We start from the raw sequence: 27,981 nt of genomic DNA on the forward strand, positions 1-27,981 counted from the left end.
ATCCTGGTGACATGCTGATCTTGGACCTTTAGCCTCCAGAACGGTGAGACCATAAATTCCTATTACTTAAGCCACCCAATCTGTGGTACTTCATTACAGCAGCCTGGCAAATTAATATAGCTTCCTTTCAAAATTAGAACAAGACAAGGATGTCTGCTATCACTACTTCTATTCAGCACTGTACTGAAGATGTTAGTGTATGGGAAGAAAAAATTCTCCAAAACCCTCTTAGGGTCTCTGGCTGGACCAAAGAATTAAACTGATAAAAGATTAGCAGGAGAAAAGTGTAAAACTGTTCTTATATTTCTATGCGTACATGGCAGGGGCGGGGTGCTTCAGAAAAGAATGAAGACCTGAAAAAACGACCAAAGAAGAAAGCTATACACTTTAGGCAAATAATAATGGGATTTAACACAGGGAGCCAAGTATAGTAAATGGTGAATGCGAGGATAGAAAAGATATATATATATATATATATATATATATATATATACACACACACACACACACATATATATATATACACATATACATATACATATGTACATATATACTCTGTCCCTGGGTCCTGACACAGCACTCTTAAAATCCTTTTAAATTCCTAGTAATGGGGATCCCTGGGTGGCTCAGCAGTTTAGCGCCGCCTTCCACCCAGGGTGTGATCCTGGAGTCCTGGGATCGAGTCCTGTCGGGCTCCCTGCATGGGGCCTGCTTCTCCCTCTGCCTGTGTCTCTGCCTCTCTCTCTCTCTCTGTCTGTCTCTCATGAATAAATAAATAAAATATTTTAAAAATATATTTGGCCTTTGACCCTGGTTTCGAACAGAGTTCCTAAATCCCTTCGATTCCTTCATTGTGACAGCAATGTTTTTTTGTTCTATTGAGGTGACCCTGGGTGGGCTTCTGGGGGGTAGGGTGGGTCACCAGAAAGATCAAGCCATAGTTAGAAGTTTGGAACTTTCAGCCTCATCCCTCATCTCCACAGATAGAAAAGGGGATAGAAACGGAGGTAATTTTATACATATATGTAAAATGTTATATGTAAATTTTATTTTTAAAATATTTATATTCAATATAGTTTTTATATATTCTGCATATTGATAATTAAAAGGAGCTATTGGAATAGGAATTATATAATTAAATAAATTCTAGAGAATAACTAGTGGCCAGCATGAAAGATAATGGAAACTGGGAAAGCAGGTTTTCGGGGGTGGTTAGATGAGGGCAGATGAATTAAGAGATGAATGTGTCACCTAAAACCACAGCAGACACAATAAAAAGAGAAGGACATAAAGGACAGATTGAGTGACTGACACTTGAGAACCCTTTTAGTTGGGTTGTGCCCAGACATCCTTTCAAATCTCCCTTCCCAACCAAAGTAGGTTAAGGGTTAACATTTGTTCTACTCTAGTTCTTGATTTAGGTCCACTGGTAAATAATACTTTATACTCTTTCAAAATGACAGAACATTAGCATACTCGATCCTCTCAAAGTAAAGACAAGCACGTTAGAAAGAATGATTTTAAAGGGTCTTTTTCAAAGTTCAAAGGGCACAACCAGGACCCAACCCCAGGTGTTTTGACAGTTGAATTCCACAGGTAACAACATGAAGCAACTGTAGTCTATGTGGCTGATAATAGGGCCGTTGAGAGAGCGGCACATAAACCTTCATGAGGTTTCAGTCCTGGCTCGTTGCAGATAAGCCTCATTTCCATCTCTACTCAGGATCATTCCAACAGAATACATTTAGAGGTCTTCAAATCAGGAAGATCACCACCAATATCTTCTTTGCCTTTCATAATTCTATCAATCTTTCTCAACAGCACTCAGAGAATTCTCTCATAGCATCCAAACAAAACTGTAGGGTTCATTTTTGTTTTTACAACTGACCCTTCTCACAGCCTAGCAGCAGCATAGAGCATCTGTCCATCCCCTGATCTTGATTATGTTACTCTCCTCACCCCACAGTGGGTTCCTGCCTCCAGTGGAATGCTAGGAACATCCCACTGACCAACCAAGAACAGGCTAACCCAACTAAAAACCATCTTTCCTGTAAAATAGTGTTTTATCACAAATAATTGCCATCATCCATCTGGTCTCTTCAAAAGAGAATGAGTTTTTGTATTTAACCATGAACGTATGTGTATCTGATAGACTTATTCATCTGGGTTGAACTTGGGAAAACCTTTAGGATGCTTCTGTGGGATTCCTGCATTTGATTTTATTTGTGGTTCTGAGGTTCCAGGATAGAGAACTCATTATCATCCTGGATCTTATCTACACACACGTGTGAGAGCATCTGAATGCTCAAATTTTGAACATTTAGGATTTGAGAGAAAGGAATAAGGATTCTGGAGTCTGAGCAGTAATGATTTATAGTTTAGTAAGTTTGTCTCACTTAGAGTTCATTAACTATTTATTATCTACCATGCTTCACTGGCCAATCTACTGGAGGTGGGGGGACAATGAGAGCAGCATGATCCACTGCAAACCCCAGAGGACACTCACCATGACCTGCTGCTATAACAGACTCTTACCACCTTTTCACTGGACACATTCTCTACAGGACACAGCTGGGACTTACCTGAGCATGCATGGGTTACACTCTGGGTGATTCAAAGCATTATATAACTGGGCCATCCCATCACGATTCAAGGTGTTTGGGGCTACATTTATATTACAGATTTTTGAGATTAAGAACGGAGGCAAACTGTCACAACAATCAGAAGTGAAAAATATCCCTCAAACATACAATGAAGGGATCCCTGGGTGGCTCGGCGGTTTGGCGCCTGCCTTTGGCCCAGGGTGCAATCCTGGAGTCCTGGGATCCAGTCCCGCTTCGGGCTCCCGGCATGAAGCCTGCTTCTCCCTCCTCCTGTGTCTCTGCCTCTCTATCATAAATAAATAAATCTAAAAAAAAAAAAAAAAAAAAAAAAGACTCACGGAGTCTTTAAAAAAAAAAAAATACAATGAAGACACATATAGGCGAGAAATGACCCAAACTAAAGTCTAATCAGAAAAACCATTTGTGAACCTGAAATTGAGAACCCTGTGAAAATCCTGAAAAAGACAAACTTAAGATAAAGAAGATGTGGTTTATGTATACAATGGAATATTACTCAGCCATTAGAAACGACAAATACCCACCATTTGCTTCAACGTGGATGGAACTGGAGGGTATTATGCTGAGTGAAGTAAGTCAATCGGAGAAGGACAAACAGTGTATGTCCTCATTCATTTGGGGAATATAAATAATAGTGAAAGGGAATATAAAGGAAGGGAGAAGAAATGTGTGGGAAATATCAGGAAGGGAGACAGAACATAAAGACTCCTAACTCTGGGAAATGAACTAGGGGTGGTGGAAGGGGAGGAGGGCGGGGGGTGGGGGTGAATGGGTGATGGGCACTGAGGGGGACACTTGACGGGATGAGCACTGGGTGTTATTCTGTATGTTGGTAAATTGAACACCAATAAAAATTAATTTATTTTAAAAAAAGGAAAGAAAAATATGAAAACTAAATGCAACATGCAATCTTTTAATTCTAGATTGAATTAAAAAAAAAACTATAAAGGACTCAAGTGTACCAGAATAATTGGTGAACTCTGCCTATAGACCGTATAATAAACTATTTAACACTAAAAAAAAAAAAAAAAAAAAGCTTATAGTACACATACACTATTTGCACCTAAGAAGTAGCTTAAGCATAAATTTTTGCCTTTAACCCTACCTGAGAATTATACAACTCACAAATTCACCTTTACTTTGTGGAAACTGTCATACTTTAAAACATGTATAGAGGAGGGATCCCTGGGTGGCGCAGCGGTTTGGCGCCTGCCTTTGGCCCAGGGCGTGATCCTGGAGACCCGGGATCGAATCCCACATCAGGCTCCCGGTGCATGGAGCCTGCTTCTCCCTCTGCCTGTGTCTCTGCCTCTCTCTCTCTCTCTGTGACTATCATAAATAAATAAAAATTAAAAAAAAAAATAAAACATGTATAGAGGAGAACCAGCCAAGAGCAGCTAAGACAGTCTTGAAGAATAAGGAGGGCAGACTTATCTTCCCAGATACCAGGTTTTACAATAAAGCTAGAGTAATTAAGACAGGGTGGCACTGGTGCAAGATCAGACAAAATGACTAACAGAACAGACTGATAGTCCCAGAAACATTGATGAACCAGTATTTTAAAATTTGTACCTTGAAGAGACCATGTGTCCATTTCATAATCACAGAAACAAGTTAGCTAAACAATGAAAAACGTGTGCCTCCCACCACTATTTATTCTCCGGGTTCATAAAGGGGTGAGTATCATGAATAAACTGGTGGCTAAAGTCACAGAAATGACTTTCTAGACGTTTTTGCTCAATTAAGGATGTCATACCACAGGATGCAATGATCCATATCTATTCCAAGCAAAAATCAGGAAAAATCACAACTCACTCAGTTTTGTAGTGTCCTAAGAACAGCCTTGCTCTTTCTTAAAAAATGACAGGTTGTTTTGAGGAAAAAATGCACATGTAGTTGTCACTGCTGGTGTTCTTCATTTCTCCAGTAGATCTAGGTTTCCACTTGGTGCTATTTTCCTTGTGCCTGAGTGAGTTCCTTTAATATTTCTTGTAGGGAGGGGATGCTGCTGATGAATTTTCAGCTTTAGTATGTCTGAAAAACTCTTTATTTCACCTTTGGTTTTTGAAATAAGGTACAGAATTAGTATAGAATTTTAGCTTGACAGATTTTTTGTTTAAAGTCCAATATTTCTTTTTTTTTTTTTAAAGATTTTATTTATTTATGAGAGACACAGAAAGACAGAGACACAGGCAGAGGGAGAAGCAGGCTCCCTGCAGGGAAATCGATGTGGGACTCAATCCTGGGACCCCAGGATCACGCCCTGAGCCAAAGGCACTCAACCACTGAGCTACACAGGGGTCCCTAAAGTCCAATATTTCTTACGTGCATTGTTTCCACCAAGTTATCTGCCATCATCTCTACTTTTGTTCTTCTGTATGTAATATCTCCTTCTACCATAACTCCTCCCCCCAATCCAATTGCTTTAGATTTTTTTACTGGTTTTAAAAATTTTGATTATGATGTACTTGGTATATTTTTTCATATTTCCTGTTCTTGGGTGTACACTGAGCTTCAATCTGTAGATTTATAGTATTCAACCATTTGGGAAAATTTTGATCATTATTTCTTCAAGTATATCCTCCCCTCTTCTCTTTTAGGGATTCACATTACAAGTGTATTAGGCCACTTGTAAATTATCTGATAGCATACTTATACTCTGTTCATTTAAAAATAAATTTTTTTTTAAAGATTTTATTTATTTATTCATGAGAGACACAGAGAGAGAGATAGAGGCAGAGACACAGGCAGAGGGAGAAGCAGGCTCCACACAGGGAGTCTGACGTGGGACTCGATCCCAGGTCTCCAGGATCACACCCTGGGATGAAGGCGGCGTTAAACCACTGAGCCACCAGGGCTGCCCTGAAAACAAATTTCCCTGTTTCATGTTGGATAGTTTCTATGACTATGTTTCAAATTCACTAGTCTTCTCCAATGTCTCATCTGCCATGGATCCAACCCAGCTTCAAATTTCAGGTGCTGTATTTTTCATCTCAAAAATTTAAATTGGGATTGTAGGTCTTCCGTTTCTCTACTTTTTCAATCTATAGCATACTGTTCTAATAACTTTTAATGTCCTTCTCTGCTAATTCTAATATCTTTGTTCTGGGTTAGTTTCAACTAACTCCACTTGGATTAGATTATTTTTCGTTTTTGCATGCCCAGTAATCATTGAGTAGATGCTAGACATTGTGAATTTTACATTTACTACTGGATATGTTTGTATCCCTACAAAATTTTTGGAGCTTTGATGTAGATCTAAGATGTAGTTATTTGGAAACTGGTCCTTTCTGGTCTTAAGATTTGTTTGGTGTAACTAGAACTGTATTTAGGCTAGAGATAATTATTCCCCACTAATGAAGCAAGACTTTTAGTACTCTCCCCAATGCCTAATGAATTAGGAGTTCTTCCAGTCTTGGTGGTAGGAATGGGCATTACTTTTGGTTGTGAGCACTGCAGTAAAATTCTTTCAGGCGGTTCTTTTACTAGCATCAGGTTTCCTCACACACAAGCTGATCATCAGTACTCTGGTGAATACTTCATGTGGACCCAATCTCCACAATGACCTATCCAGCTCTCTCCTCTATGGTACACTGTCCTGTAAACTCTAGCTGCCTTGGTCCCCCTGGACTCACACGTCTTCAATGGAGTGACTCCACCAAAGGCTCCTTTTCCTTTGTACATATTTTACATTGTTTTTATATCTCCTGTCAATACTTTAGTTTGATACCATAGTAGATACATCCATTGACTTTTATATGAGGAAATTATCTCCCAACTTTTGTGCACTTCTTTTATCCTAATTGGTTACATAACTTTGAGCTTTACACAGTTTAGTCATTGTTTTCTGTATTTTAAATATAGATTCTAGGGATCCCTGGGTGGCGCAGTGGTTTGGCGCCTCCTTTGCCCCAGGGCGCGATCCTGGAGACCCAGGATCGAATCCCACGTCGGGCTCCCGGTGCATGGAGCCTGCTTCTCCCTCTGCCTATGTCTCTGCCTCTCTCTGTGTGTGACTATCATAAATAAATTAAATATATATATATATATATATATATATATATATATATATATTCTAAAATTTCCAAATGAGTATATAGTACTTATGAGATATTTCTATAAATATCATTCACTGCAGGACCAAGGACTAAGATTAAATCCAAAGAGTAAGAAATGTAATCCTATCACCAGACTTGTACGATCAAATACTTTCACACTCTAGTAATTGCTTTCAATGTTACATTTTAGTTTTTGTATCTGGACTACTACGTTCTTATAGAACTTCCTCTTCCCTGGCATTTCTTTCTCTCTCTTTTTTTAAAGATTTTATTTATTTATTCATGAGAGACACACAGAGAGAGGCAGAGGCGCAGGCAGAGGGAGAAGCAGGCTCCTCCAAGGAGCCTGATTCGGGACACAATCCCTGGATCACTCCCTGAGCCGAAGGCAGACGCTCAACCACTGAGCCACCCAGGCATCCCTCCCTGGCATTTCCAATAACCTCTTTTATTTGACAAAATGAAGCATACACCTATGCCTCTTTTGGTGATGATCATCCAGCCTCTTAATTATATGTTTAACAGGAATCTGCTTTTTGTTTCAATGAATTCTTCTGATCCTTTAACAGCCTGTTCTAATGCAGACCCATTATTTTTCAGGCTACTGCTAACATTCTAGGGTTTTTTTTTCATTGGATTCTCCTGTCACTTTGGAGAGATGTTTTATTCTCTCCAAAGTATACTAAGTAATTTCATAAAAATTTAGATGTGAAACAAAAGTGAATTCTTACATAACTGAATTATCTATTTCCATTTTCTATTTGTTTGGGTACAGAATTCCATATTCAGAACCCTTTTTATTCAGACCTTTAAAGGTCTGCTTCAGTATCTTCTAACATACATTTTTGCTAAAGACAATCTAATTCTCATTCTTTCTTAGGTTTTTTTTTCTTTTTTCCTTCTCTGGAAGCTTTTAGGCTATTATCTTTAGTAATCAAAAATCTCCCAAAGGTTTGTAGTGTGTGTGTGTGAGACAGACACTGTTTAAATTTATTGTACTTAGTTTTCACTAAAAAGACGTATCTCTGCATTACCTGAACTATCATTCTTTTATTATTTCTTTTCCTCCATTTTTCCTGATTATTTCCTTCTTAAATTCTTTCAGGTATTTAGTTTTTTTTCTGGACTAATATTTTTTTCTTCTTATGTTTACTTTTATGATCAAGCCCATGAACTTTTAAGGCTACATAATAACAATTATGAAACGTCCATGTTCAAAAATATATTTTAAAAACAAGTACTTAAAAAAAAGTACTTGCATGCAAATAATTGATTTTTTTACGATTTTATTTATTTATTCATGAGAGACACACAAAGAGAGAGAGGCAGAGACACAGGCAGAGGGAGAAGCAGGCTCCATGCAGGGAGCCGGACGTGGGACTCGATCCCAGGACCCCAGGATCACGCCCTGGGCCAAAGGCAGATGCTCAACTGCTGAGCCACCCAGGGATCCCTAAATAATTGATTTTGAAGAAAAAAAAGTCTTGCCCAACTCTGCCAAAATCATCTCAACCATTAAACTTGGATCAAAATTTTACAGATCTTGGTGGCTATGACTTACTTTTCAGAAATTTGGAAGGAAACAAAATGGCTAAGTAGGAAATATACTAAAAATGTGGCAAAATATCAACAACTGGTTGAGATGAAGGATATATGGATGTTCATTGTTTAATTCTTTCAACTTCTCTGGAGGTTTTTGACATGTTTCAAAATAAAGGGGGAGGATTTTAAAGAACTGCTTCACAGAACTCCACAATAACAGGACCATCTCAAAGGTCATTGAATGAGAAATTTTCATAAGTAATTTTAGCTGTTATTGTATCTTTTTTTTAATTATCTTTTTAGGGAAAATGTATTTTTTATTCCAGTACGATTATACTTTTATTTTGACAATCATTTTAATTTCTAAAAGCTCTTTCATTCTCATTATTCATTTTCCCTGGTAGCCTATTCTTGATTTATGGTGCAGGAGCTTCATATCTTTCCATAGACACTAAAGTTTTTTAGTTACCCTCTTAGGCCAGTGGCTTGATCAGTAAGGGCTTTTTCTTAACTGCTGTGGCTTTCTTTATATGTAATAAGTTTTGGTTGAACATTGAATATAATTTACATAAAAACAAAAGACCTGGCTTCTGGGTGGCTGGCTGAGTTTCCTCTGGGCCTGGGAGTTCAAATTCTCCAGCTGGCCTTTGTGGAATGGGAGGAACATGAACCTCTAAAACACAGAGGGCAAGTCAAGTGAGACTTCACTTTTGGGAACACAGGCAGAGAGCAGGAAGGAGGACCCTTCCTAATGCCCAAGTATGAAGGGCTTTCCTACACTGAAAATAAGTGCCTTCCTAAAGCAGGAACAGTTTTCTAGCATCTGTTCCCAGTTTAGTTTTTGTTTAGTGATGGCGGCAGCTAATTCCATCACTTGCATGCAGGGCTGAGGAGAGCCACAGGACGAACCCATGCTGTCATCTGTCTTATCCTTCAGTAAATCCCTTTAATGTTAGTTCTATTTCCAATCTCTACTTTCCTCTCTCAGTCTGCAGGCTCTCGGAGATACTCTTGGGAAGAAGGATCCCATGCCTGCTAAGTCCTCATTTGTAAAAATTCCAGGCTATGGTTTTCTTTACTTTGGTTTATCTGCCAACAGGTTCCCAGCTTATTACCACTGTGGGAGAAACAATCAGCCCAGGAGGTAGAAGAAGAATCCTGGTGAACATCTCAGGTAGCAGGGGAAGGGGACCTCAAGAGTCTCTGATCAAGAGCCTTCAGAACAAGTGTGTTTGTATGTTGCAGTTTTCCCTCGTTATAAATAAATGATCATCTAGTTACCCAAAGTTCCAGGCAGACTTTCCTTCCAGAAGAAAATGACTTTTCAGAACATTCAAACATTCCTTCCAGAGGAAAATGACTTTAATAAAGAATCCTTACATACCAAATATCAATTCCAAATCTCCTCTCTTCTATTTACATTTATATTCTAGAATTTCATGCTTTTCTTGCTAAATTGTTTAATTAAAATCAATTTCTCGGGATCCCTGGGTGGCGCAGCGGTTTGGCGCCTGCCTTTGGCCCAGGGCGCGATCCTGGAGACCTGGGATGGAATCCCACATCGGGCTCCCCGTGCATGGAGCCTGCTTCTCCCTCTGCCTATGTCTCTGCCTCTCTCTCTCTCTCTCTGATGACTATCATAAATAAATTTTAAAAAAAAATTAATTTCTCAAAATCTCCTGTAAAGATTGTAAACCTTGAATTTATTAGCCTAAAAATGAAGGCTGGTCCTTTGGTTGGACAAACTGTATCCTCTGGGGCCCTGATTTGAGTGGTCAGAGTGGCACCCACTGGCCACACAGTGTGTAAAACCAGCACCCTTTCAGAGATAATGGGGATATTTTAAACAAATAACAATACTGAGTCACTGAAATAATATTAAGGGAATAAACACATGTACAAAATTGTTCACATACAGAATAAACAAATAAGCCTTAAAGTAGTTGGTATTAATCTAATGAAGTTGTGGATTGAAACATTTTAATTCTCTTCACAATACCCTAATACCGATTTAGTAACAACAAGAGCGTTTTTTTTTTCCCCCACAAAAAGAAAACTCTAAGAATCAGTGGGACTTTGGGAAAGAAAAATTTGTATTATGATTATATTGAAGACAAAAGACTCAGAATTCCATTAAAAAAAAAGAGTAAAAAAAAAAAAGAGTCATTTTGAACTCAACTTTTTCTTAACAGATACAGGTTCCAGCGTTCACACCCATGAACAGAATCCCTACCTAACAAATGCCATGTTGAAGGAAAGCTGCAGAACACAATCTGCATTTTATTATGCATTTTATAGTCAGATGACACAAAGCCTTATACAGAAACGTCATTCCATAATCTTCCACAAAATTAGCCTTCAAACTGAGACGAATCAAGATCTTGTTGCTTGGGAAAAGAGTTACCAGTTCACTGCTGTTTTCTGATGATAAACAGTCTAGATGTTAAACAGATGCAAGAAAAGCATGGATGTCCATACTATGTACTCTTACTTCTACCTGCATCCCAAACTCATCTCATGGTCTATCATCATTGCTCCCCTCTTATTTCTCACCTAGGACTACAGGCCCTATGCTCCACAATAACAAAACTGTATGTTTTAATCAGCTCAGGGTGCTATAATAAAATACCAGTGAATTGTTGGCTTAAACAACAGACTGTTTAATTCTCACAGTTCTGGAGAATTTAAGTCTTAAGATCAGAGTGCCAGCATAGTTGAATTTTGCTAAAGCCTTTCTTCCTGGCTTGTAGACAGCTGCCTTCTTGCTGAGGAGCAAGATGGGAAGAGAGCTCTGCTGTCTCTTCCTATAAAGGCACTAATCCCATCATAAGGTCCCTGCTCTCCTGACCTCATTTAAACCTAAACATCTCCCAAAGATCCCATCTCTAAATACCATCATGTTCAGAGGTAGGGCTTAAAATATAACTTTTTTTTTTTTTTACAGCATATAACTTTTTTATAGAGGAAGTGAATCACCATATGGTATATCTGAGGGCAATGTAGCATTGTTAACTATACTAAAACAAAAAATTCTTTTTAAACATACATTTTCTGGGGTAGAGTGCACATTTCAATCCATTGTACCTACTCAGGAGTGTCCCGTCTTATGATAGTAATGATAGAATAAACGTAATTCAAGAGTCTATTATGTGCCAGCACTATGTCACATGCTTGTATAGAAAGGTTCGCCTATTATTTAGGTGAGGGAACTGGCTCCAGCTCATTAACTAGACTAGGGTTACAGCAGGTAAGCTGTCGTAAAGCTAAGATTTTTAGCTCAGGCAGCTTAACTATAAAGCTCAAACTCCTAATTCTCTCCCTATACTGCCTTAACTAGAGGAAAAATCATTTTGAGATCTGAGAACTGAGCTCAGGAATTTACTATTTTAGTTATCACACTTTTTGAACTGGGTAAAGAAGAGCTCCAAATATCAAAGTGACTATTTTGATAATTACTCATAAGAAAATAAATCAGAAAAAAAAAATGCTGACAATAGAAAAAGATAAGATAAAAGCACAACTTTGGAGAATATACAAACACCAGTTTGAAAGGGGTGACTCTCTGGGTGCCAATCAGATGAGATATCTCTTGCAGAAGGCAACTGGAAGCAATGACCCATCAAACTGGCCAAGCAGGAACTGCATAATGATCTCATTCCCTGGCTCCAGTGAGAGCCTAGGGAACCAGCATGGTCAAATACTGCTGGTGAATATATGTCTGCATTCCTTCTGGAGAGTAAATTTGAAAATATTTAAAGTTTCAAATGATGTTCTCCTCATCAAATAAATGTGGATACTTGAAAAAGCCAAGATGCACACAAAAGCTTATTTATGTACAAGGATAGTCATGATAGTATTTCACAAATAAATTTACATATATTCTGGTTACTAAAAACATGCTTATTTTTAAAAAGTTCAGAAGATCTAGAGATGTTTAAAGAAACTGAAACAAAGAACTCTGGATATTACCTCTCAGATTTAACCACTGTTATAATTGGGTTCTTTCCTCAGTCACATGTATGAATCTAGTTTATATTTTTATAACTCAATGCTTTGTAAATTTTTAAAGACATACTCATCTTGGCAAATTATTGATGCCAAAATAGGTTCATTCACTTTTAATGAATGCCTAGTACTTTGTTGTATGAACAGAGCATAATTTAATCAACTCTTGATGGACTTTTAGTTGTTTTTAATGGTGAAAATCAGAAAGCAGGGTTGCCTGGCTGGCTCAGTTGGTAGAGCATGTGACTCCTGACCTTGGGGTCATGAGTTTGAGCCCCATGCTGGGTGTAGAGATTACTTAAATAAATAAAACACTTAAAAAAAAAAAAAAGAAAGTAATGATATAAAATTATTTGGAAGACTGAACACACTGACTTATCTCACCTTCCTAACATTTCATTAAAACAACACTTAAGAGATAAAAGGAGACATAAAGATCAAGACGAGAATGGAAAAAAGGACCATCAGTGGATCAGAGATTTCAAAACCACTAGCCAAGACAGGAAGCTGATGAGGAATGACAAGAGCTAAGGGGAGGTAGTAGAAACTGGGGAGGGTGAGAGATAAAGCCAAGGAAAAAACCAATGTACTCCACATATTGCTAGAAAGGTCTAGAACCAGGAACCTCAGAGTGCAGGGATGAGAGGCAGAGCCAAGAAACCACACATGAAAGAGGTGTCCCTCATTCTAATCCAGCACACAGAGCACTTCACAGCCAAGATCTACCCCCAGGGTGGGAGGAGGAACAGGATAACACCCAGAGCTTCCCAATAACACATACACACAGAAAACACTGAAATGTTATTCTGTATATAAATTTAATGGCTCCATAGAAAATACCCTGCATTCTGCTACTTAGGGCAAAATGTCAGCACTCCTGCCCTATCATCTTAGCAGATGATAAGTGTCACCTAAGTACAGAAACATGATAATCCATTTAGTACCTCATTCTTAAAAATGAACAATCAAGACCCGCAGAAATGTGAGGAAGTTTATAGGATGAAAAGACAGAAATAACATCTTCAGTAGAAAGATTAAAAAATAAATAAATAAACAAGAAACTATACTGTGAAGAAAAGAATTCAGGGAACATGAGAAAATGCAGACATTGAAGAAACTTCACTCTTAAGCCAATAACAGGATACTCTAAAAGAGTAACAAGGAACAACAACTCCTGAAAGTTAAGAGTAGGGCTGAAATTAAGTTGATGGAAGGGCATGGAGATCAAAACTGAAGCAATCTTCAACTAAATAGCTGAACACATAAATGGAAAAAGAGACAAGGGACAGAAAAATCAATCAGAAAGTTCAACTTTGAATTAACAGAAATTCCAGGAAGAACATAAATAATAAAAGTGAGGAAACTAGAGAATTTCTCACAGTTGGAGGGCAAGAGCCTTCAGACTGAAAGGCCTTACTGACCACTGGGAATTTGGTACTAGAAAGTGGATCTCAGTGCATGCTGGGGGAAGCTAATGCGGTGCTGCTGCTATGAAGACAGTTGGGTGGTCCCTCCAAATATTAAACATATAAATATTAAACACTAAATATTAAAATATTTAAGCTAACATTAAATATTAAACATACAACTACTACATGCCCCATCAGTACCACTCCTAGGTATTATCCCAAAAGGTCTGAAACAGGCATCTGAATGAAAACTTGTACATTAAAGTTCATAGCAGCACTATTCACAATAGCCAAAGGGTAGAAAGGACTCGAATGCCTATCAACTGATAGATATATCTATATAATGGAGTATCATTTGGCCATAAAAAGGAATGAAGCACTCATAGATGTTAGTACATGAATGAACCCTGAAAAAATTGTCCTCAGTAGCCAGTGACACAAGAACACACATAGCGCTCTATTTATTTTTATTTTTTTGATATAGCGCTCAATTTACATGAAGTGTCCAGAAGATGCAAATCTCTAGCAACAGAATCTTCTGTCTACAAAATATTCTGATCAGCAGTTGCTTTGGTTGTGAGGGATGGGGATGACAGGTAAAGGACATGGAGCTTCTTTTTGTGGAGATGAAAAGGTTCTACACCTGACAGTGGTAATGGTTGCACATATCTGTGAATATGCTGAAAACCGCTGAATCATACACTTTTAAGTGGGTAAGCTGTACAGTATATTAATTATATCCCAATAAAGTTTTTTTTAAAGGAGGGATTAATCACTTCAAACGCCTAAAAGAAATCTAGAGATATGTATTCTTTGGATGGGGCTCAGAAGACAAAACAAGAAAATGTGTATTAGGTGAGGAAGCAATGAGGATGAGAGAGAGAGATGTGGCATCTGGGCACAGAAGGAAAAGGAGCCCTGCATGGAAGACCACTTCTTCCCTCTGATAGGGTGGAGGAAGGGTACGTGTTGAAGAAAGGTAGACAGCAGGTGTTCTACTGAAAACCCAGGGGTTGCAGAGGCTGCCTCTCGCAGTTAGGTGAGAGCCAAGGAGGCACTTCTAGGGAATCACATTCTTCAACATCACTGCAACACAGGACACAGCATTCAGGTGACTTGCTGGAGTGTTTTTCCCAAGCACTGGCAGCAAGCACCTCCTGTCAAACTGGGTCTCCTTTCTCTCGTCTCCAATGCCCCTATGTTTGTACAAGTGCCACAAATTCATTTAAAAAACATCTTCACACACCAAGCATCCAGGTGTTGTTCCCAGTATTCCTCACAAGGGAAACCTTTACTCATTCAGGTGTCACTCTTGTTCTTAGATTCAATTTAGCACCGAGAGAAATCAGATCTGACCACGGATTAAAATTTATATGGAACAAATTACAGGGACACTTTCCACAAAGCTCACAGAGTAATGAGAGAAGTATTTCTGGGTTTCTGCTCTGCTATCTATAAAGCAAGCCTTCCAACCTTTATCCCAAGGCATCTCTCACAATCCCAAAGTCTATCAGTTATAGAGGAGGAAAAAAGGGAGATGTACCACAGGAACCAAATCTGACCATTTGATTAGGGAAGGAGGCAGGGAAGTAGAAGGAGAAAAGCTGGGGATGTGAGGTAAGCAGCACTGCTCCTAACCTGGCGCCTCTTCAGTGGGAAACTGTGAACAGGGCCCATGTACTTTTGGTCCTGGAAACCCCTCTTCCAACTGGCTATTGTTGGGAGAACCCAGCAACTAATAGGAATGGAAATGTTTTGCTTCCAGTTCTCAAGCTTTCCTGTGTTCACCCTCTGACCTACTGGCTGCGAGTAAAAAGAACACCTTTCTCCCCTCCACTGCAAGAGCCTTGGCAGGACCTCTGACCACATTAGCTTCTGACAACTCAGAGCTAGGCGGGCAGCACAGAGGCAGGATGTGAGGAGGCAGGCTGATTTCTGGCAGGAAAAAAAGGAAAGCAAGGAGAAAGTGGGCCTGGGTTTTAGTCACCTCAGAACCATTCATAGGACACCTGAAATACTTATAAAGAAAATAATCTTCACTAATGCAAAATCTAATCCATGACTTCTTGCAGATCTGCTTCTGATTTCTCAGAATAAAATTAATGATATTTGACAATAGTGATCACAGTATTGTGAACTGTTTAACATCATATGAAAGTTTTTTGTTTTTCTTTCTTTTTTGCAACATAGAACTATCCAAGAGCTCTAGGCCTCCATGCATCTGCAAGTCTCCTCAGTGTATCACCTGGCTTCTGCATCATTACTGCTAAACTTTCCAGGTGAAAAACTAAACCCAGATTGCTCACTCATTAGATCTATAATTTTTTCTTTTACTAGAAATGAAACTTAAAAGTAATATAACAGATAAGAGGTAAGCTATGAGAAACCAGACAGACGTAAACAAAATAAGGAATGGTATCCTTAACATCAGATAAGGGGATATTGGTCAGACATAAGTAAGCATTAAACAGGATAAAAAGGAACTTGCAAAGAACACAGGGCATAGTCTTGGGTGGACCACTGATGTAGCAGTTGAATACATAAAGGAAATCTTTTAGAAATGCAAGAAAAACTTGTTTAAAAATACATTTAAGTTGGAAATTTTAATCACATCTCTTCTAGAATTAAACTGATCTAGGAAATATATCAGACAATTGAACTCTAAAATCAATAAACTTGAATACTAAAACCAGTAAACTTGATGGAACAGAGGCATAGAACTTTTTAATTCCAAGTGGAAAATACACATATTTTGATACCTGTAATCATTGATTATGTACTGGCCAAAGAAGTAATGCCTGGTTAAAAAATACAGAGGCTAATTCTGTCTAATGATAAAACTGGAAAATAATACAAACATGATTACCATCAAGCTGTGCACTTGAGGGATCCCTGGGTGGTGCAGCGGTTTGGCGCCTACCTTTGACCCAGGGCGCGATCCTGGAGATCCAGGATTGAGTCCCACGTCGGGCTCCCGGTGCATGGAGCCTGCTTCTCCCTCTGCCTATGTCTCTGCCTCTCTCTCTGTGTGTGTGGCTATCATAAACAAAAAATTAAAAAAAAAAAAAGCTGTGCACTTGAACTTACAAGAGTGATGAATGTCAATACGTCTCTCTCTCAAAAAAACTGAGCAAAGAAAATAATTGAAAAACATAACTATTTTAAAAAATTATATATGATCCTGGATAACTCTTAGATCAAAGAGAAAAAATGACAAAATGACAACATACGTAGAAAGCAATGAAAAAGAGAACGCTTTATACCAAAAGCTATGTAACATAAACACAAGTTGTATTCAGAGGCAAATTACTGCCTTAAAATGTCTTCATTGAAAATGAAAGATTAAAAATAAAAGCATCTGGGCAGCCCAGGCGGCTCAGCGGTTTAGCGCCACCTTCAGTCCAGGGCCTGATCCTGGAGACCCGGGATTGAATCCCACCTCCCGCTCCCTGCAGGGAGCCTGCTTCTCCCTCTGCTTGTGTCTCTATCTCTCTCTCTCTCTGTCTCTCATGAATAAATAAATATCTTTAAAAAATAATAAAAATAAAAGTACTTAAAAAATAAAGGCTCTCAGATTAATATTAAGAAATTATAAAAGAACAAAAGAGAGTAGGAAAAGGAATGATCATCAAAACTCAAATTGGAAAACAAAATAGTAAAAGCAGAAAAACTCCAAAGTTGGTTCTATGAAGCATTCAACAAAAGAGACAAATCCTCTATGAGCTTGATTTGAGAAAAAAAGAAAATAAAAATGTGTAAGGTTAGGAATGAGAAAGTAAACAACTGACAAGCAGATCAGATTTTAAGAATCACAAGAGGGACGCCTGGGTGGCTCAGCGGTTGAGCGGTTGAGCGTCTGCCCAGGGCGTGATCCTGGAGTCCCCAGATCCAGTCCCACATCGGGCTCCCTGCATGGAGCCTGCCTCTCATGAATAAATAAATAAAAATTAAAAAAATAAAAGAATCACAAGAGAATTCATAGACAATACAATGGACAACTAATTTGGAAAACCTATTGAAAATGGATGACTTCTAAGCAAAGTATAAACTATACCTGATCCCCCACAAAAGAGTTGACTTTTTAAGTGATCACAGAGGAGAGCGGACACATCATTTAAAATCCACCATATAATACTGCATCATATAACAGAGTTTCACAAATGATTTCTCTAGTTGATCTTAAAAGAGCAAATAATTCTAAAGTCACTTAAATTACTTCAGATAATTAGTAAAATAAGAAATGCTCCCTAAAGTTATTTTAAGGGATCTAGCATAATTTTAAGTACCAACATATGATTAATACAGTACCGAAAAACCTCCCCTATATATCAGTCTAATAAGAGATACATTCTAAATAAAATACCAATAAATGGCACCCAAGAATGTATCAAAAGAATACAATACTTAGACCAAAGAGAATTACTTGGAGATCCTATCAGTATTTTTTTTTTAAGATTTTACTTATTTATTCATGAGAGAGAGAGAGAGAGAGGCAGAGACACAGGCAGAAGGAGAAGCAGGCTCCATGCCGGGAGCCTGACGCGGGACACGATCCCAGGACTCCAGGACCACGCCCTGGGCCAAAGGCAGGCACTGAACTGCTGAGCCACCCAGGGATCCCCCGATCAGTATTTTAATAGGCACTCTATGAAGACTTTCTTAATTTATGATAAACTGATATATTTAAAACACTGAATTTCCCATACCAGAACATAAAATCTCCACTTATTTATCTTTATCCTTAATGTCTTTTCATAATACTTCTCATAAAAAGCCTCTTTTGTGCAGTACATTCATATTTGGTTATTTTTCCCCCCTACTTTATAACTGGCATATAAGAAAAACTTAAGTTTCTGTATGTAATTTATTTGGCCACCTTGCTGAACCACTTAATTAGTTCTAGTAATTTGTAATTTCATTCTTTTCCACTTTCTAGAAATAAAATCACATCATCTAAAAATAGTACCTTCCCTTTTCCTTTCCTAACATTTTTGTCCCATTCTTGTTTTTATTGTTCTGGCTAGAAATGCTAGCACAGTGTTTAATATTAGTGAAGGTAAATATTCCATTTCTTCCTGAGTTTAATGGAATGTTTCTACTGTTTTATCATTAAGTATGAAATTCACTATCATTTCTTTTAAGTGCCTTTTATCAAGTTGCTATTTGTCTATTCTCATTTTATTTTTTTTTTAATTTTTTTTTATTATTATTTATTTATGACAGTCACAGAGACAGAGAGAGAGAGGCAGAGACATAGGCAGAGTGAGAAGCAGGCTCCATGCACTGGGAGCCCGATGTGGGATTCGATCCCGGGTCTCCAGGATCGCACCCCGGGCCAAAGGCAGGCGCCGAACCGCTGCGCCACCCAGGGATCCCCTGTCTATTCTCATTTTGTTAAGTGTTTTCAAAGGAGGTATTGAATATTTTCAAAAAACACTTTTATCAATTGAAATGATCATGTAGATTTAAACTACTAAAACTGATTTATAGAAACAGGCTTTCTAATGTTAAATCATTTCTGGGATAAAACATTTTTTGTTCTAGATGGAAGGCACGATTGACTTTACTAATACTTTATTATAGGGCTTTGTATTTATGAGAGTTTGGTAGCTTTTTCTTCTTGTGCTATCTTTGTCAGTTTCAGCATCACAGGATGCAAACATTATAAAATGAGTTGCAGAACTCTCCTTGATGGCAGGGCTCCAGGAATAAGGGACAGCAAGAGCAGAGACACCAGGATGAAAAATAGCAAGATATGCTCAGAGAAAAGGACTTAAGACTTCTTAAAATGGACTAAGTAAAACAAAGTATATTTGACTCATGTTGCTAATTAATCTTCAAAGCACAGCTCCTCTGCCAAAAACACTTTGATTTACTGCTTATTTTACATACAGAATAGAATCCAAACTCTTCAGCTTGTATTCAAGAGCTTTCCTGTTTTATTTTACATTTCAGCCTGTGCTTTCTTGTCTGTGATGTTTGTTTGCCTGGAATGCTGTGTATCATCTATGATGATACATCCAGATTCTACCCACTTACCAAGGGAATAGCTTACCAAGGGAATAGCTCACATGTCCACGAGAACTTTTTGGATCCAACTGAAATGTTTGAATTCATGTGTCCTACAGCAAATTATTGTCAGCTTTTGGACTGCCAACTTATTTCTTTTTTTCTTTCTTTTTAAGATTTTATTTATTTATTCATGAGAGACACAGAGAGATAGAGATAGGCAGAGACACAGGCAGAGGGAGAAGCAGGCTCCACGCAAGGAGCCCGATGTGGTACTCAATCCTGGGACTCCAGGACCACACCCTGAGCTGAAGGCAGGTGTTAAATGGCTGAGCCACCCAGGGATCCCCCTTCTCCTTCTTTTAAAAAGATGTTATTTATTTATTCACCAGAGACAGAGAGAGAACCAGAGACAGGCAGAGGGAGAAGCAGGAGCCCGATGTGGAGCTTGATCCCAGGACCCTGGGATGGCAATCTGAGCCCAAGGCAGATGCTCAACCACCAAGCCACCCAGGTGCCCCATGGCCTGCCAACTTTTTTTTTTTTACATTATTTATTTATTTATTCATGACAGACAGACAGACACACACACACACACACACACACACAGAGGCAGAGACACAGGCAGAGGGAGAAGCAGGCTCCACGCAGGGAGCCCGACGTGGGACTCGATCCTGCGTCTCCAGGATCACACCCCAGGCTGAAGGCGGCACTAAACCGCTGAGCCACCGGGGCTGCCCAGCCTGCCAACTTCTTAAGGCTGACAGCTACATGAGGTTGGCCAGTGTCACCCCCCCAAAATTCAGGTCCTTCCCAGAACCTTAGAATGTGACTTGACCTGGAAACATGGTCATTGCAAATGTAATTAGGTAAGACCAGGTTATACCACAGTAGGGTGGTCCTTTATCTAAGAGGACTTTGTCCTTTTAAAGAAACAGAGACTGGGCATCTGGGTGGCTCAGTTCATTCAACACTCAACTCTTGATTTTGGCTCAGGTCAGGATCTCAGGGTTATGGGATGGAGCCCTGCACTGGGCTCCACACTCAGTAGGCCATCTGCTTGAGATTCTCTCTCCCCCTCACCCTACTCCGCTCCTCCCTCATCTCCCACCACTCTTGTGAACACGCTCTCTCAACTCTTAAAAATAAAGAAAAAAAAATAAAGAAACAGAGACAGAAACACAGAAAAAACATCGTATTGGAACAGTTAAAAGATCCGAGCCATGGGGCAAGCCCCAGTGGCTCAGCGGTTTGGCGCCTGCCTTCAGCCCAGGGTGTGATCCTGGGGCCCCTGGATCGAGTCCCGTCCCATGTCGGGCTCCCTGCGTGGAACCTGCTCCTCCCTCTGCCTGTGTCTCTGCCTCTCTCTCTGTATCTCATGAATAAATAAATAAATAAAATCTTAAAAAAAAAAAAAAAAAAGATCTGAGCGATGCAGTTAACAAGCCAAAGAACTCCTGGGATGGCTGGTCACCACCAGGAACTGGGAAAAGGCAAGGAAGCATTTTACCCAGGATTTCAGGGGAAGCATGATCCTGCTGACATCTTCATTTCGGACTTCTGGGTTCCAGAACTGTAAGAGAGCAAACACGCTGCTCTAAGCCACCCAATTAGTGATATTTCGATAGGGCAGATTTTAATTTGGAATTTATCTTCCCAACCCCAACAGCGCCGTGTCCCTAGCCCAGTTCCTGACGCGGGCTTCCGGAAGCAGCAGCAGGAATCCCCAGACGTTTATGAGCTCCGGCCATGAGACGCCGGACTGACAGCCAATGCTAAGTGGTCACCATCACGATGCAAGGTAGGCGGCCACGCTGGTAAACTGAGGTCGGAAAGTAAGTAAAACACGGGGCAGCTGGCTGGGGAATGGCCTCGAACGGACGCTCAGGGAGGAACGGCGGAGTTCTTGAGATGGGAGTCTCCGAGCAGCTCTCCCAGGCTCCGCTGTACAGCTCAGCCCCCTCCCATTCCCCACCACAGACCCAGCAGTAGCGACCGGGGCCGTTCCGGAGCCTCTCCTGTCCACCTACCACATCATTCACGCGCGTCCGCGGGCGCATCCGTGGTACGTCAGCGCGTCCCGCTGAGTTACGGTGACCCGTGGGGGGAGGGACTTCCTCTCCACTCCCGGAAACCGGAAAAGGCTCTTTCCCACCGGAAGGAGAGAGAAGGCGCTGCCCCGCGCCCCCACGAGGGAGGGCTAGGTGCGTCTGTAGCGTAGTCTGAGGCTGATCTGTGGCCACCGGCCGGGCGGGCAACCTCGGCCCTCTAGTAGGCAGGCTGGCTGGTGTGTCGGGTTTCGGGGAGTTTGGCGGGGAGCCGGCGTAGAGGTGAGAGGTCGGCGTATCTGTCGCGGCGTCCGCGTCACCAACGTGCTGGGGCTCGTTCTTGGTGCTCAGCTTTCTTGACTTCGTTTGAAGAAAAACAAGCGCGGTGGTTCACGGAGCTGCGGTGGGGGTATATGCGGAGAGAAGAAGTACCCGCTCAGCGTGAGGTTTAAGGAGGAATAATGCAGCAGGTGACTTTCACAGAAGTGGTGGCCTGGGTCGCCCAGGGCTGCGACGCGAGGGCCGGTAAGAATCGGACGGTCTGAACCGGTGGCTCCTGCTTGAGGCAGCGGCACCTGTTGCGTTAATGTGGAAACATGCCCCGCCGGCTGGTCATTTTTAAGCTTCCTGAATCCGCCGGGGAGGTCATTCGGTGTCAGAGGAGGAAGAGCCATCTGGGCCCTCCCCACCTCGGTTCAGTTTAAATTGAAGGCATATAGTGAGAGGAGGCGGGCTGAAAGGTCGCCGAGCCGGTCAGTGACAGAGGCAGGACTAGGGGTGAGATTTCTTCATTTCCAGCCTAGACTTCTGTCCTCCACATTTTTTTTTTTTTTAAGATTTTATCTATTCTTGAGAGAGGCAGAGACACAGGCAGAGGGAGAAGCAGGCTCCATGCGGGGAGCCTGATGCGGGACTCGATCCTGGGACTCCGGGATTACGCCCTGGGCCGAAAGCAGAGGCTAAACCCCTGAGCCACCCAGGGATCCCCTCCAAAGAGCTTTTTATGTGAGAGATATATAGATAGCTGTATCTATATATCAGTATTTTTAGTGTTGGAGATTAAAACTGAGAAATGTTTTAAACACAAGAATATACAAGCATATACTGTTGTCAGAGTTATGAATGTCCTCACATGCATGTAGCCTCCGGTTAAACTCTGCTCTGTAGGTTCGTGGAATAAGAGTGAAAGGGCAAATAATGTCTCAGTATTATCATGAAAGTAGTTGTGACCTGACTAAGCCTCTAAAAGGGTCTCAGGGGCCCCCACAAGAACCACACCCAACAGAACAAGTGCTCTGGGCAAATGGTCCAAAGAAATCTGAGATGAAGTAGACATGATTGCTATTGCAAGTGGTGGTGACATGAGCAGAAGTATTACCTTAAAAATGCAGTAACAAGAAAGGATCTTTTATTTCCAGGACATGTATAATTCCAGGCACGAGGAACACATTATCCATTTTGTGTTCTTTTCACCTCATTGATTTGTATAGTGCTTCAGACAGTGGTTCAGACTAACTTCTAGAGAGTCAGGGCTAAGGAGAGACTCCACCCATGGAGTGGATTTGGACATGCACAGGCTGTAGGCAATTTCTACACCACTCATTCCCCTGGCCATTTAACTCTTGCTCACCTTCACCACCTGGGACCACAGCAGGTTACAGTCTGCAGTCTGCACCTCTCATCTCTCACTTCCAGAACTCGAGACTTCAGTGGATTAGTAACTGCACAGAAATGTACTCACTACTGAGTTCATAATTATTACAGAAGTAGGTAATGTTGAAAATGCCTTTTACTTGACAGAAATCCTTGGTAAATAGTTATATGTGGTTATTTTGGAGAGATTGGCTTGAGATTCTTTGAAGGGCTGGGAACGTAGTTTTCCAATAATGAAATAATTTTAAAATAATGAAACCTAGGATCTGAAAATTCTATCAGCTTTTTAGGAAGGGATGAGATTTCAAGAATGAGAGGTGCCTCATTTGTAGGATTTTGTAGGATTTTCATCTATGTAGGATTCTAAGACCGTAGAGAGTCATGGTGTGGTGTGCTTTCAGATCAGGCTTTGAAGGCCCTAACTTCCACTTAGCAGCCTTATTGATGTTTCAGAACATTTGAAACATGTATGTTGTAGACCTTTGGGCTCTTAAGAATAGTCAAAACTATAATATTAAATGAGTGTTAGAGATCTCTTGCAGGGATGGGAAGGAAGCATCCTAAACTACATACATCTTCCTCACGTCAGATTCTTGTAAGCCCCCTCCCAATCTTCCCAAGTTAGAAGTCACTGTTATTAAATGGGGTTGTGTGGGTAAGATCCTTCAGGTGTATTGGGACAGAAGAAAGGTTGAGAATCACACTGTATTTTTTTATCTCCTCCCCACCCATCACCTGCAATTTGAAAGTGCTTTGCTTTCTGATGAAGAGATTTTCTTTTAATTTGGAAGACAATTGGATGTCTCTTACCTCTTTTCAGGTTTATGAGCTCTTCTGAAAGAATGCCATTGCTTCCGCGTTCTGATCATTCAGAGATTAGGAAGATACAGTTCCTGCCTTTCATTTTTGTCAAGTGGAGCAGACATAGGTCAGTAGTCACAGTGTGCCACTCAGAGGTGAGTGTGTGGCACTGACTTCAGCCTGGGAGGGGAGGAATTAGGTGGGCAAGAAAGGGTACGTCCGATCCAGGTGCCTAGGGATCTGTGGCTTTTTTGTAAATTGTAGATTTTACAAAGATAGTATCAAGCAAGTATGTTACACCTTTCTTCAGAGGTCTATCCTTACTTTTGGATGGTGCTTCTCTTGTTTTCCTTCTTGTCCATCTCCCCCTTAATTGGTTGGGTGTTTGGGATATAAAAGAAGTCAAAGGGTAGGAAACTTTGAGTGGCAGAGTAACATGACAGGTTTACCAAGAAGTAATGAATGTACTCAGGAAATCCACCTCTAAAAACTAAGTTCCTTCTTTGTTGAAATGCACAGCTGGGAAACCTCAGTTTTGTTGACTGAGTGCTTTCCCAGTGAATGGATTATAGTCTTGCCTCCAAACCAGTCTTTTTTAATTTAAGGGTATCTCTTAAGCCTAGGAATGAGCATGGAGGAACAACAAAATTAGAATCCGAGTTCCTATTACAAAAGCATTTTTATTGGCTCTATCTGCGTGGGTGCATGTTGTTTGAGCTGCATGCTGTATAGTTGAATTGTCACAATTCAAATCAATGATAGTTTAATTCCACCGGGATTTGATTAAGATGAAAGTGGAGCAGAAAAACCTGATCTGTCAAAGTCTGGGAGAATGAAGAGAAAGCAATCTGTGAATGTGGCATAATTTTTTCCTGGGATTGAGGGTAGCAGGAAACAAGCAGTGAAGTAGTGGGACATGATATATGTGACAAGAACTACCACCTGTGCAGTAGCAACTCTAAAGTAATTCCTAACTTGGGGCATTGTACCCAGCTCATTGTCATGCTCCTTCTAGGAGACTTGCTGACAGAGAAGATGCTGACTGGTTGGAGTCGTCTTCCCAAATCACCAACTCTCATCTTACACTTAGATTCCTTAACCATTATTTGCAGTGAAGCATGTGTATGTAAGAGTTCAAATCTCTGAAAACTTGAGAAGTAATCAATTACCTAAAAGTAGTCCATTACTATTCCTTTCATGTCTCAACACACTAGAGGACTGTTTTAAAAACTGGACTTGGTTGTCTGGAGACTAAGAAAACAGAGTCCTTGAAGTCAAGCCAACTCTGCTATTAGCCTCCTAAAGGAAAAGGTAGATAGAACAGGTCTTGTTAGCAAAATAAATTCAAGACCTACTTAATCTACCAACAGCAATTACATACTTTGCATTGGAAAATAAGAACGGTAAATTAAGAGATTGGAAAGGGTGGGAGAAGGTAGTGAACCCATGAGACTCTCATTGTACTGGTGGGAAGGTGACTGGAAATTGGAGAAGTTGTTCAAGAAGTGGAGGACAGGTCCTCTCCTGGAGCGCAGCCTTCAGAGGGCCCAGCACGTTTTCTGGTTAGATGAGCCTCCTTGGACAGAGACCAGCACAGTCCCGTTTACAGAATGCTGTGTCACAGTGAACTGTGCTCCAGAGCAACTGCCAGCGTGTGAGCCATGTGAGTTAGGATTCTGACAAATACTGGAGGATGAGAACTCTTAAAGAAAAGGCCTTGGTACCCATGTAATCTCTCTGCTTTATACTGATCACCAAGCATGTGCTTCTGAAATATTTTATTGGATGTGTACAAGTGATTGCATATCATTGTCTGAACCAGCAGGAAGTCAACTATTAAACATACACTTTTCCAAAAAAGGCAATTTAATTTTACCAGGAACCAATGTCATCTTATATCCCAAGTCTCCAACCAACTTTCCAGTCCCTTCACCAGGTGTCTTAAAATCTGACTATTCTGAATTACTAAGCCCATGTTAGTTTACACTAGGATTCTGTGGTTATTCTCCATATTCTTGTTCCCCTTTATTGAGGGAAGCCTAAGCTTATGTTAATAACTTGCTCAAGGGTTATAAAGTGATACAGGTAAGAACAGATTGACATGTTTTAACTGCAGAGTCAGGGATTGTAGCTATAATGATCTGACTTTTAAAAATATTTTTTTTTGTTTTGTCTTTTAACAGATTTATCAGATTTACCTGAATCTTTTTAACAGATTCAGGTTGCTGGTGAACATGGCCTTGAGGTAAATCCTGCCCCTTGTTGAAATTTAATTTCAGTAGATTATTCATGGTATTTTAGGAATTGGAATATTTTACAGAAAAAGTTTTGTTTGGTTCTGTTCTAGACTTCTTTTTTTTCTTCTTGTAGAAGAAACATGTTTAATCAAAAGTTTTTTATGCTGAATAATTGTGATGCTTTAAGCTGGTCATCTGCCTTAAGTGGATCTTAAATGTTAATGGTCAGTGGCAATTCTAGATTTTTTTTTCTTAGTCAAATAAAAATTTCACTTAAACCTTATAGGTGTTAAGTTTTTATCATTTTATTCATGTTCGTATTACATGTGAAATATTCCATAAAGCCTGTTAGAATCCTGAATTCAGGCTTGCCTATGATCTCCTACTTCCTACCTGGCAGTTTCTATGTTGGTAGCTGAGAACAGTTTTGAATACACACATGTGTCTATAACTTGAACTATCTCTGTGCTTCATTGGCTATACTTTCCTTATTTCTGGGTAGTGATCCAGCTTGGCAGGGCAGGCGTGTGTGTACACATAAGGAGCTGTGAGATCATCAAGGTGACTTGTTAATTCAAGTATCTGAGCTGCTGTTAATATCAATAGAGCAGTGGTCGGATGAAGAAGATACTAATTTAGTCTATACATGGTGTGTACCTGTTTGTGACATGTTAGCCATTAGGGGTTGAATGATGAATAAAACACTGCCTGCCTTCATGGAATTGGGCCTGGTAGAGGTCATTTCAAAGTTTAAGTGGGGTAAGTCCTCGGAACGGGGTGTTCAGAGTGCTCATTGCAGTGCCGGGAAGATAGGAGAGGGGAAGGCACATCTGGTTAGGTGGTGCTGGTCCATGGCTTCCCTGGTTCTGGTTGGGGACAGCTCCCTGCCTCCTCAAGTCTGTTACTGGTGCTAGTGACATGTCACAGATGTGCTGCAGCCATTAACACTTATGCATCTTTTCCCTTCCTTTCCACTGCCCCTCATCCCGGGCTCTGAAGGCCTTGGAGATTCAGGTAACTTTGCATGTAAACAATAGATGTGTACAATTTGACAACTTGAAAGACCTCTGGGTTCATGTTGGCTGAGCTCTCGTTTTACAGCTGGGCCTGGTAATGACCAGCCTATCGTCACACAGGTGGCAGTGCACAGGACTGGAATCCGGGTCAGGTGAAGTAAGTGTCAATGCACCAGTCTGCCAGATGAGAATGTGAGCCATAAGTTGTGCTCGGTGCATGGTGCTTGAATGCCAAGTCCAACCAGTCGAGGGGCGAGTGGCTGAGAGGGGTAGGTACGGAAGTCGGGGATCAAAATGGTCTAATAGAAAGCAACATGCTTTGGCATTGCAATGCCATTATGTATCTTCAGACACCCAGGCTTTTCCAAAGAAAAACACGGATGCACAAAGCAGTAGAACTGACAGCTGAATGTGTATAGATGCTGAGAAATGTCCACATTGAAAAATGACAGTTTTGAATTTTCATAGTCTAACAGAATGCCAATCTTCCTGGGGGACACCGTTATTCTTATGTCTGGAGTCATCTTGTTATGCAGGAACTCATACTTATGCCTGAAAATTAAATGTTGATACAACAAAGTT

At 40.3% G+C, this 27,981-nt stretch overlaps 1 protein-coding gene, 2 long non-coding RNA genes and 1 other non-coding gene across 5 annotated transcripts in view; 2 read left to right on the forward strand and 2 right to left on the reverse strand.

The window, feature by feature from the left end:
* Positions 1-16,555: 16,555 nt before the first annotated feature.
* Positions 16,556-21,782, reverse strand: LOC140595476 (uncharacterized). The gene is made up of 3 exons (XR_011997117.1): positions 21,675-21,782; positions 21,155-21,217; positions 16,556-16,671 (listed from the first exon to the last, which is right to left on the reverse strand). It is a non-coding gene; the product is annotated as an uncharacterized lncRNA (long non-coding RNA).
* Positions 21,783-22,031: 249 nt separating this feature from the next.
* Positions 22,032-26,666, forward strand: LOC112921213 (uncharacterized). Its single transcript, XR_003235206.2, has 3 exons — positions 22,032-22,217; positions 24,166-24,273; positions 26,330-26,666. It is a non-coding gene; the product is annotated as an uncharacterized lncRNA (long non-coding RNA).
* LOC112923582 (small Cajal body-specific RNA 15) lies at positions 25,391-25,518 on the forward strand. The gene has a single exon (XR_003235719.1).
* FSD2 (fibronectin type III and SPRY domain containing 2) overlaps positions 25,910-27,981 on the reverse strand; it is a 43,657-nt gene continuing 41,585 nt past the window's right edge. For both annotated transcript variants that reach the window (XM_026002565.2, XM_072737418.1), the window contains one exon: positions 25,910-27,951. In XM_026002565.2, coding sequence (XP_025858350.1) covers positions 27,699-27,951 — 253 coding nt within the window. In that variant the 3' untranslated portion in view covers positions 25,910-27,698. The remainder of the gene's footprint in view (positions 27,952-27,981) is intronic.

The sequence above is a fragment of the Vulpes vulpes genome, chromosome 14, assembly GCF_048418805.1.
Source record: "Vulpes vulpes isolate BD-2025 chromosome 14, VulVul3, whole genome shotgun sequence".
In the NCBI taxonomy this organism is placed as follows: Eukaryota; Metazoa; Chordata; class Mammalia; order Carnivora; family Canidae; genus Vulpes; species Vulpes vulpes.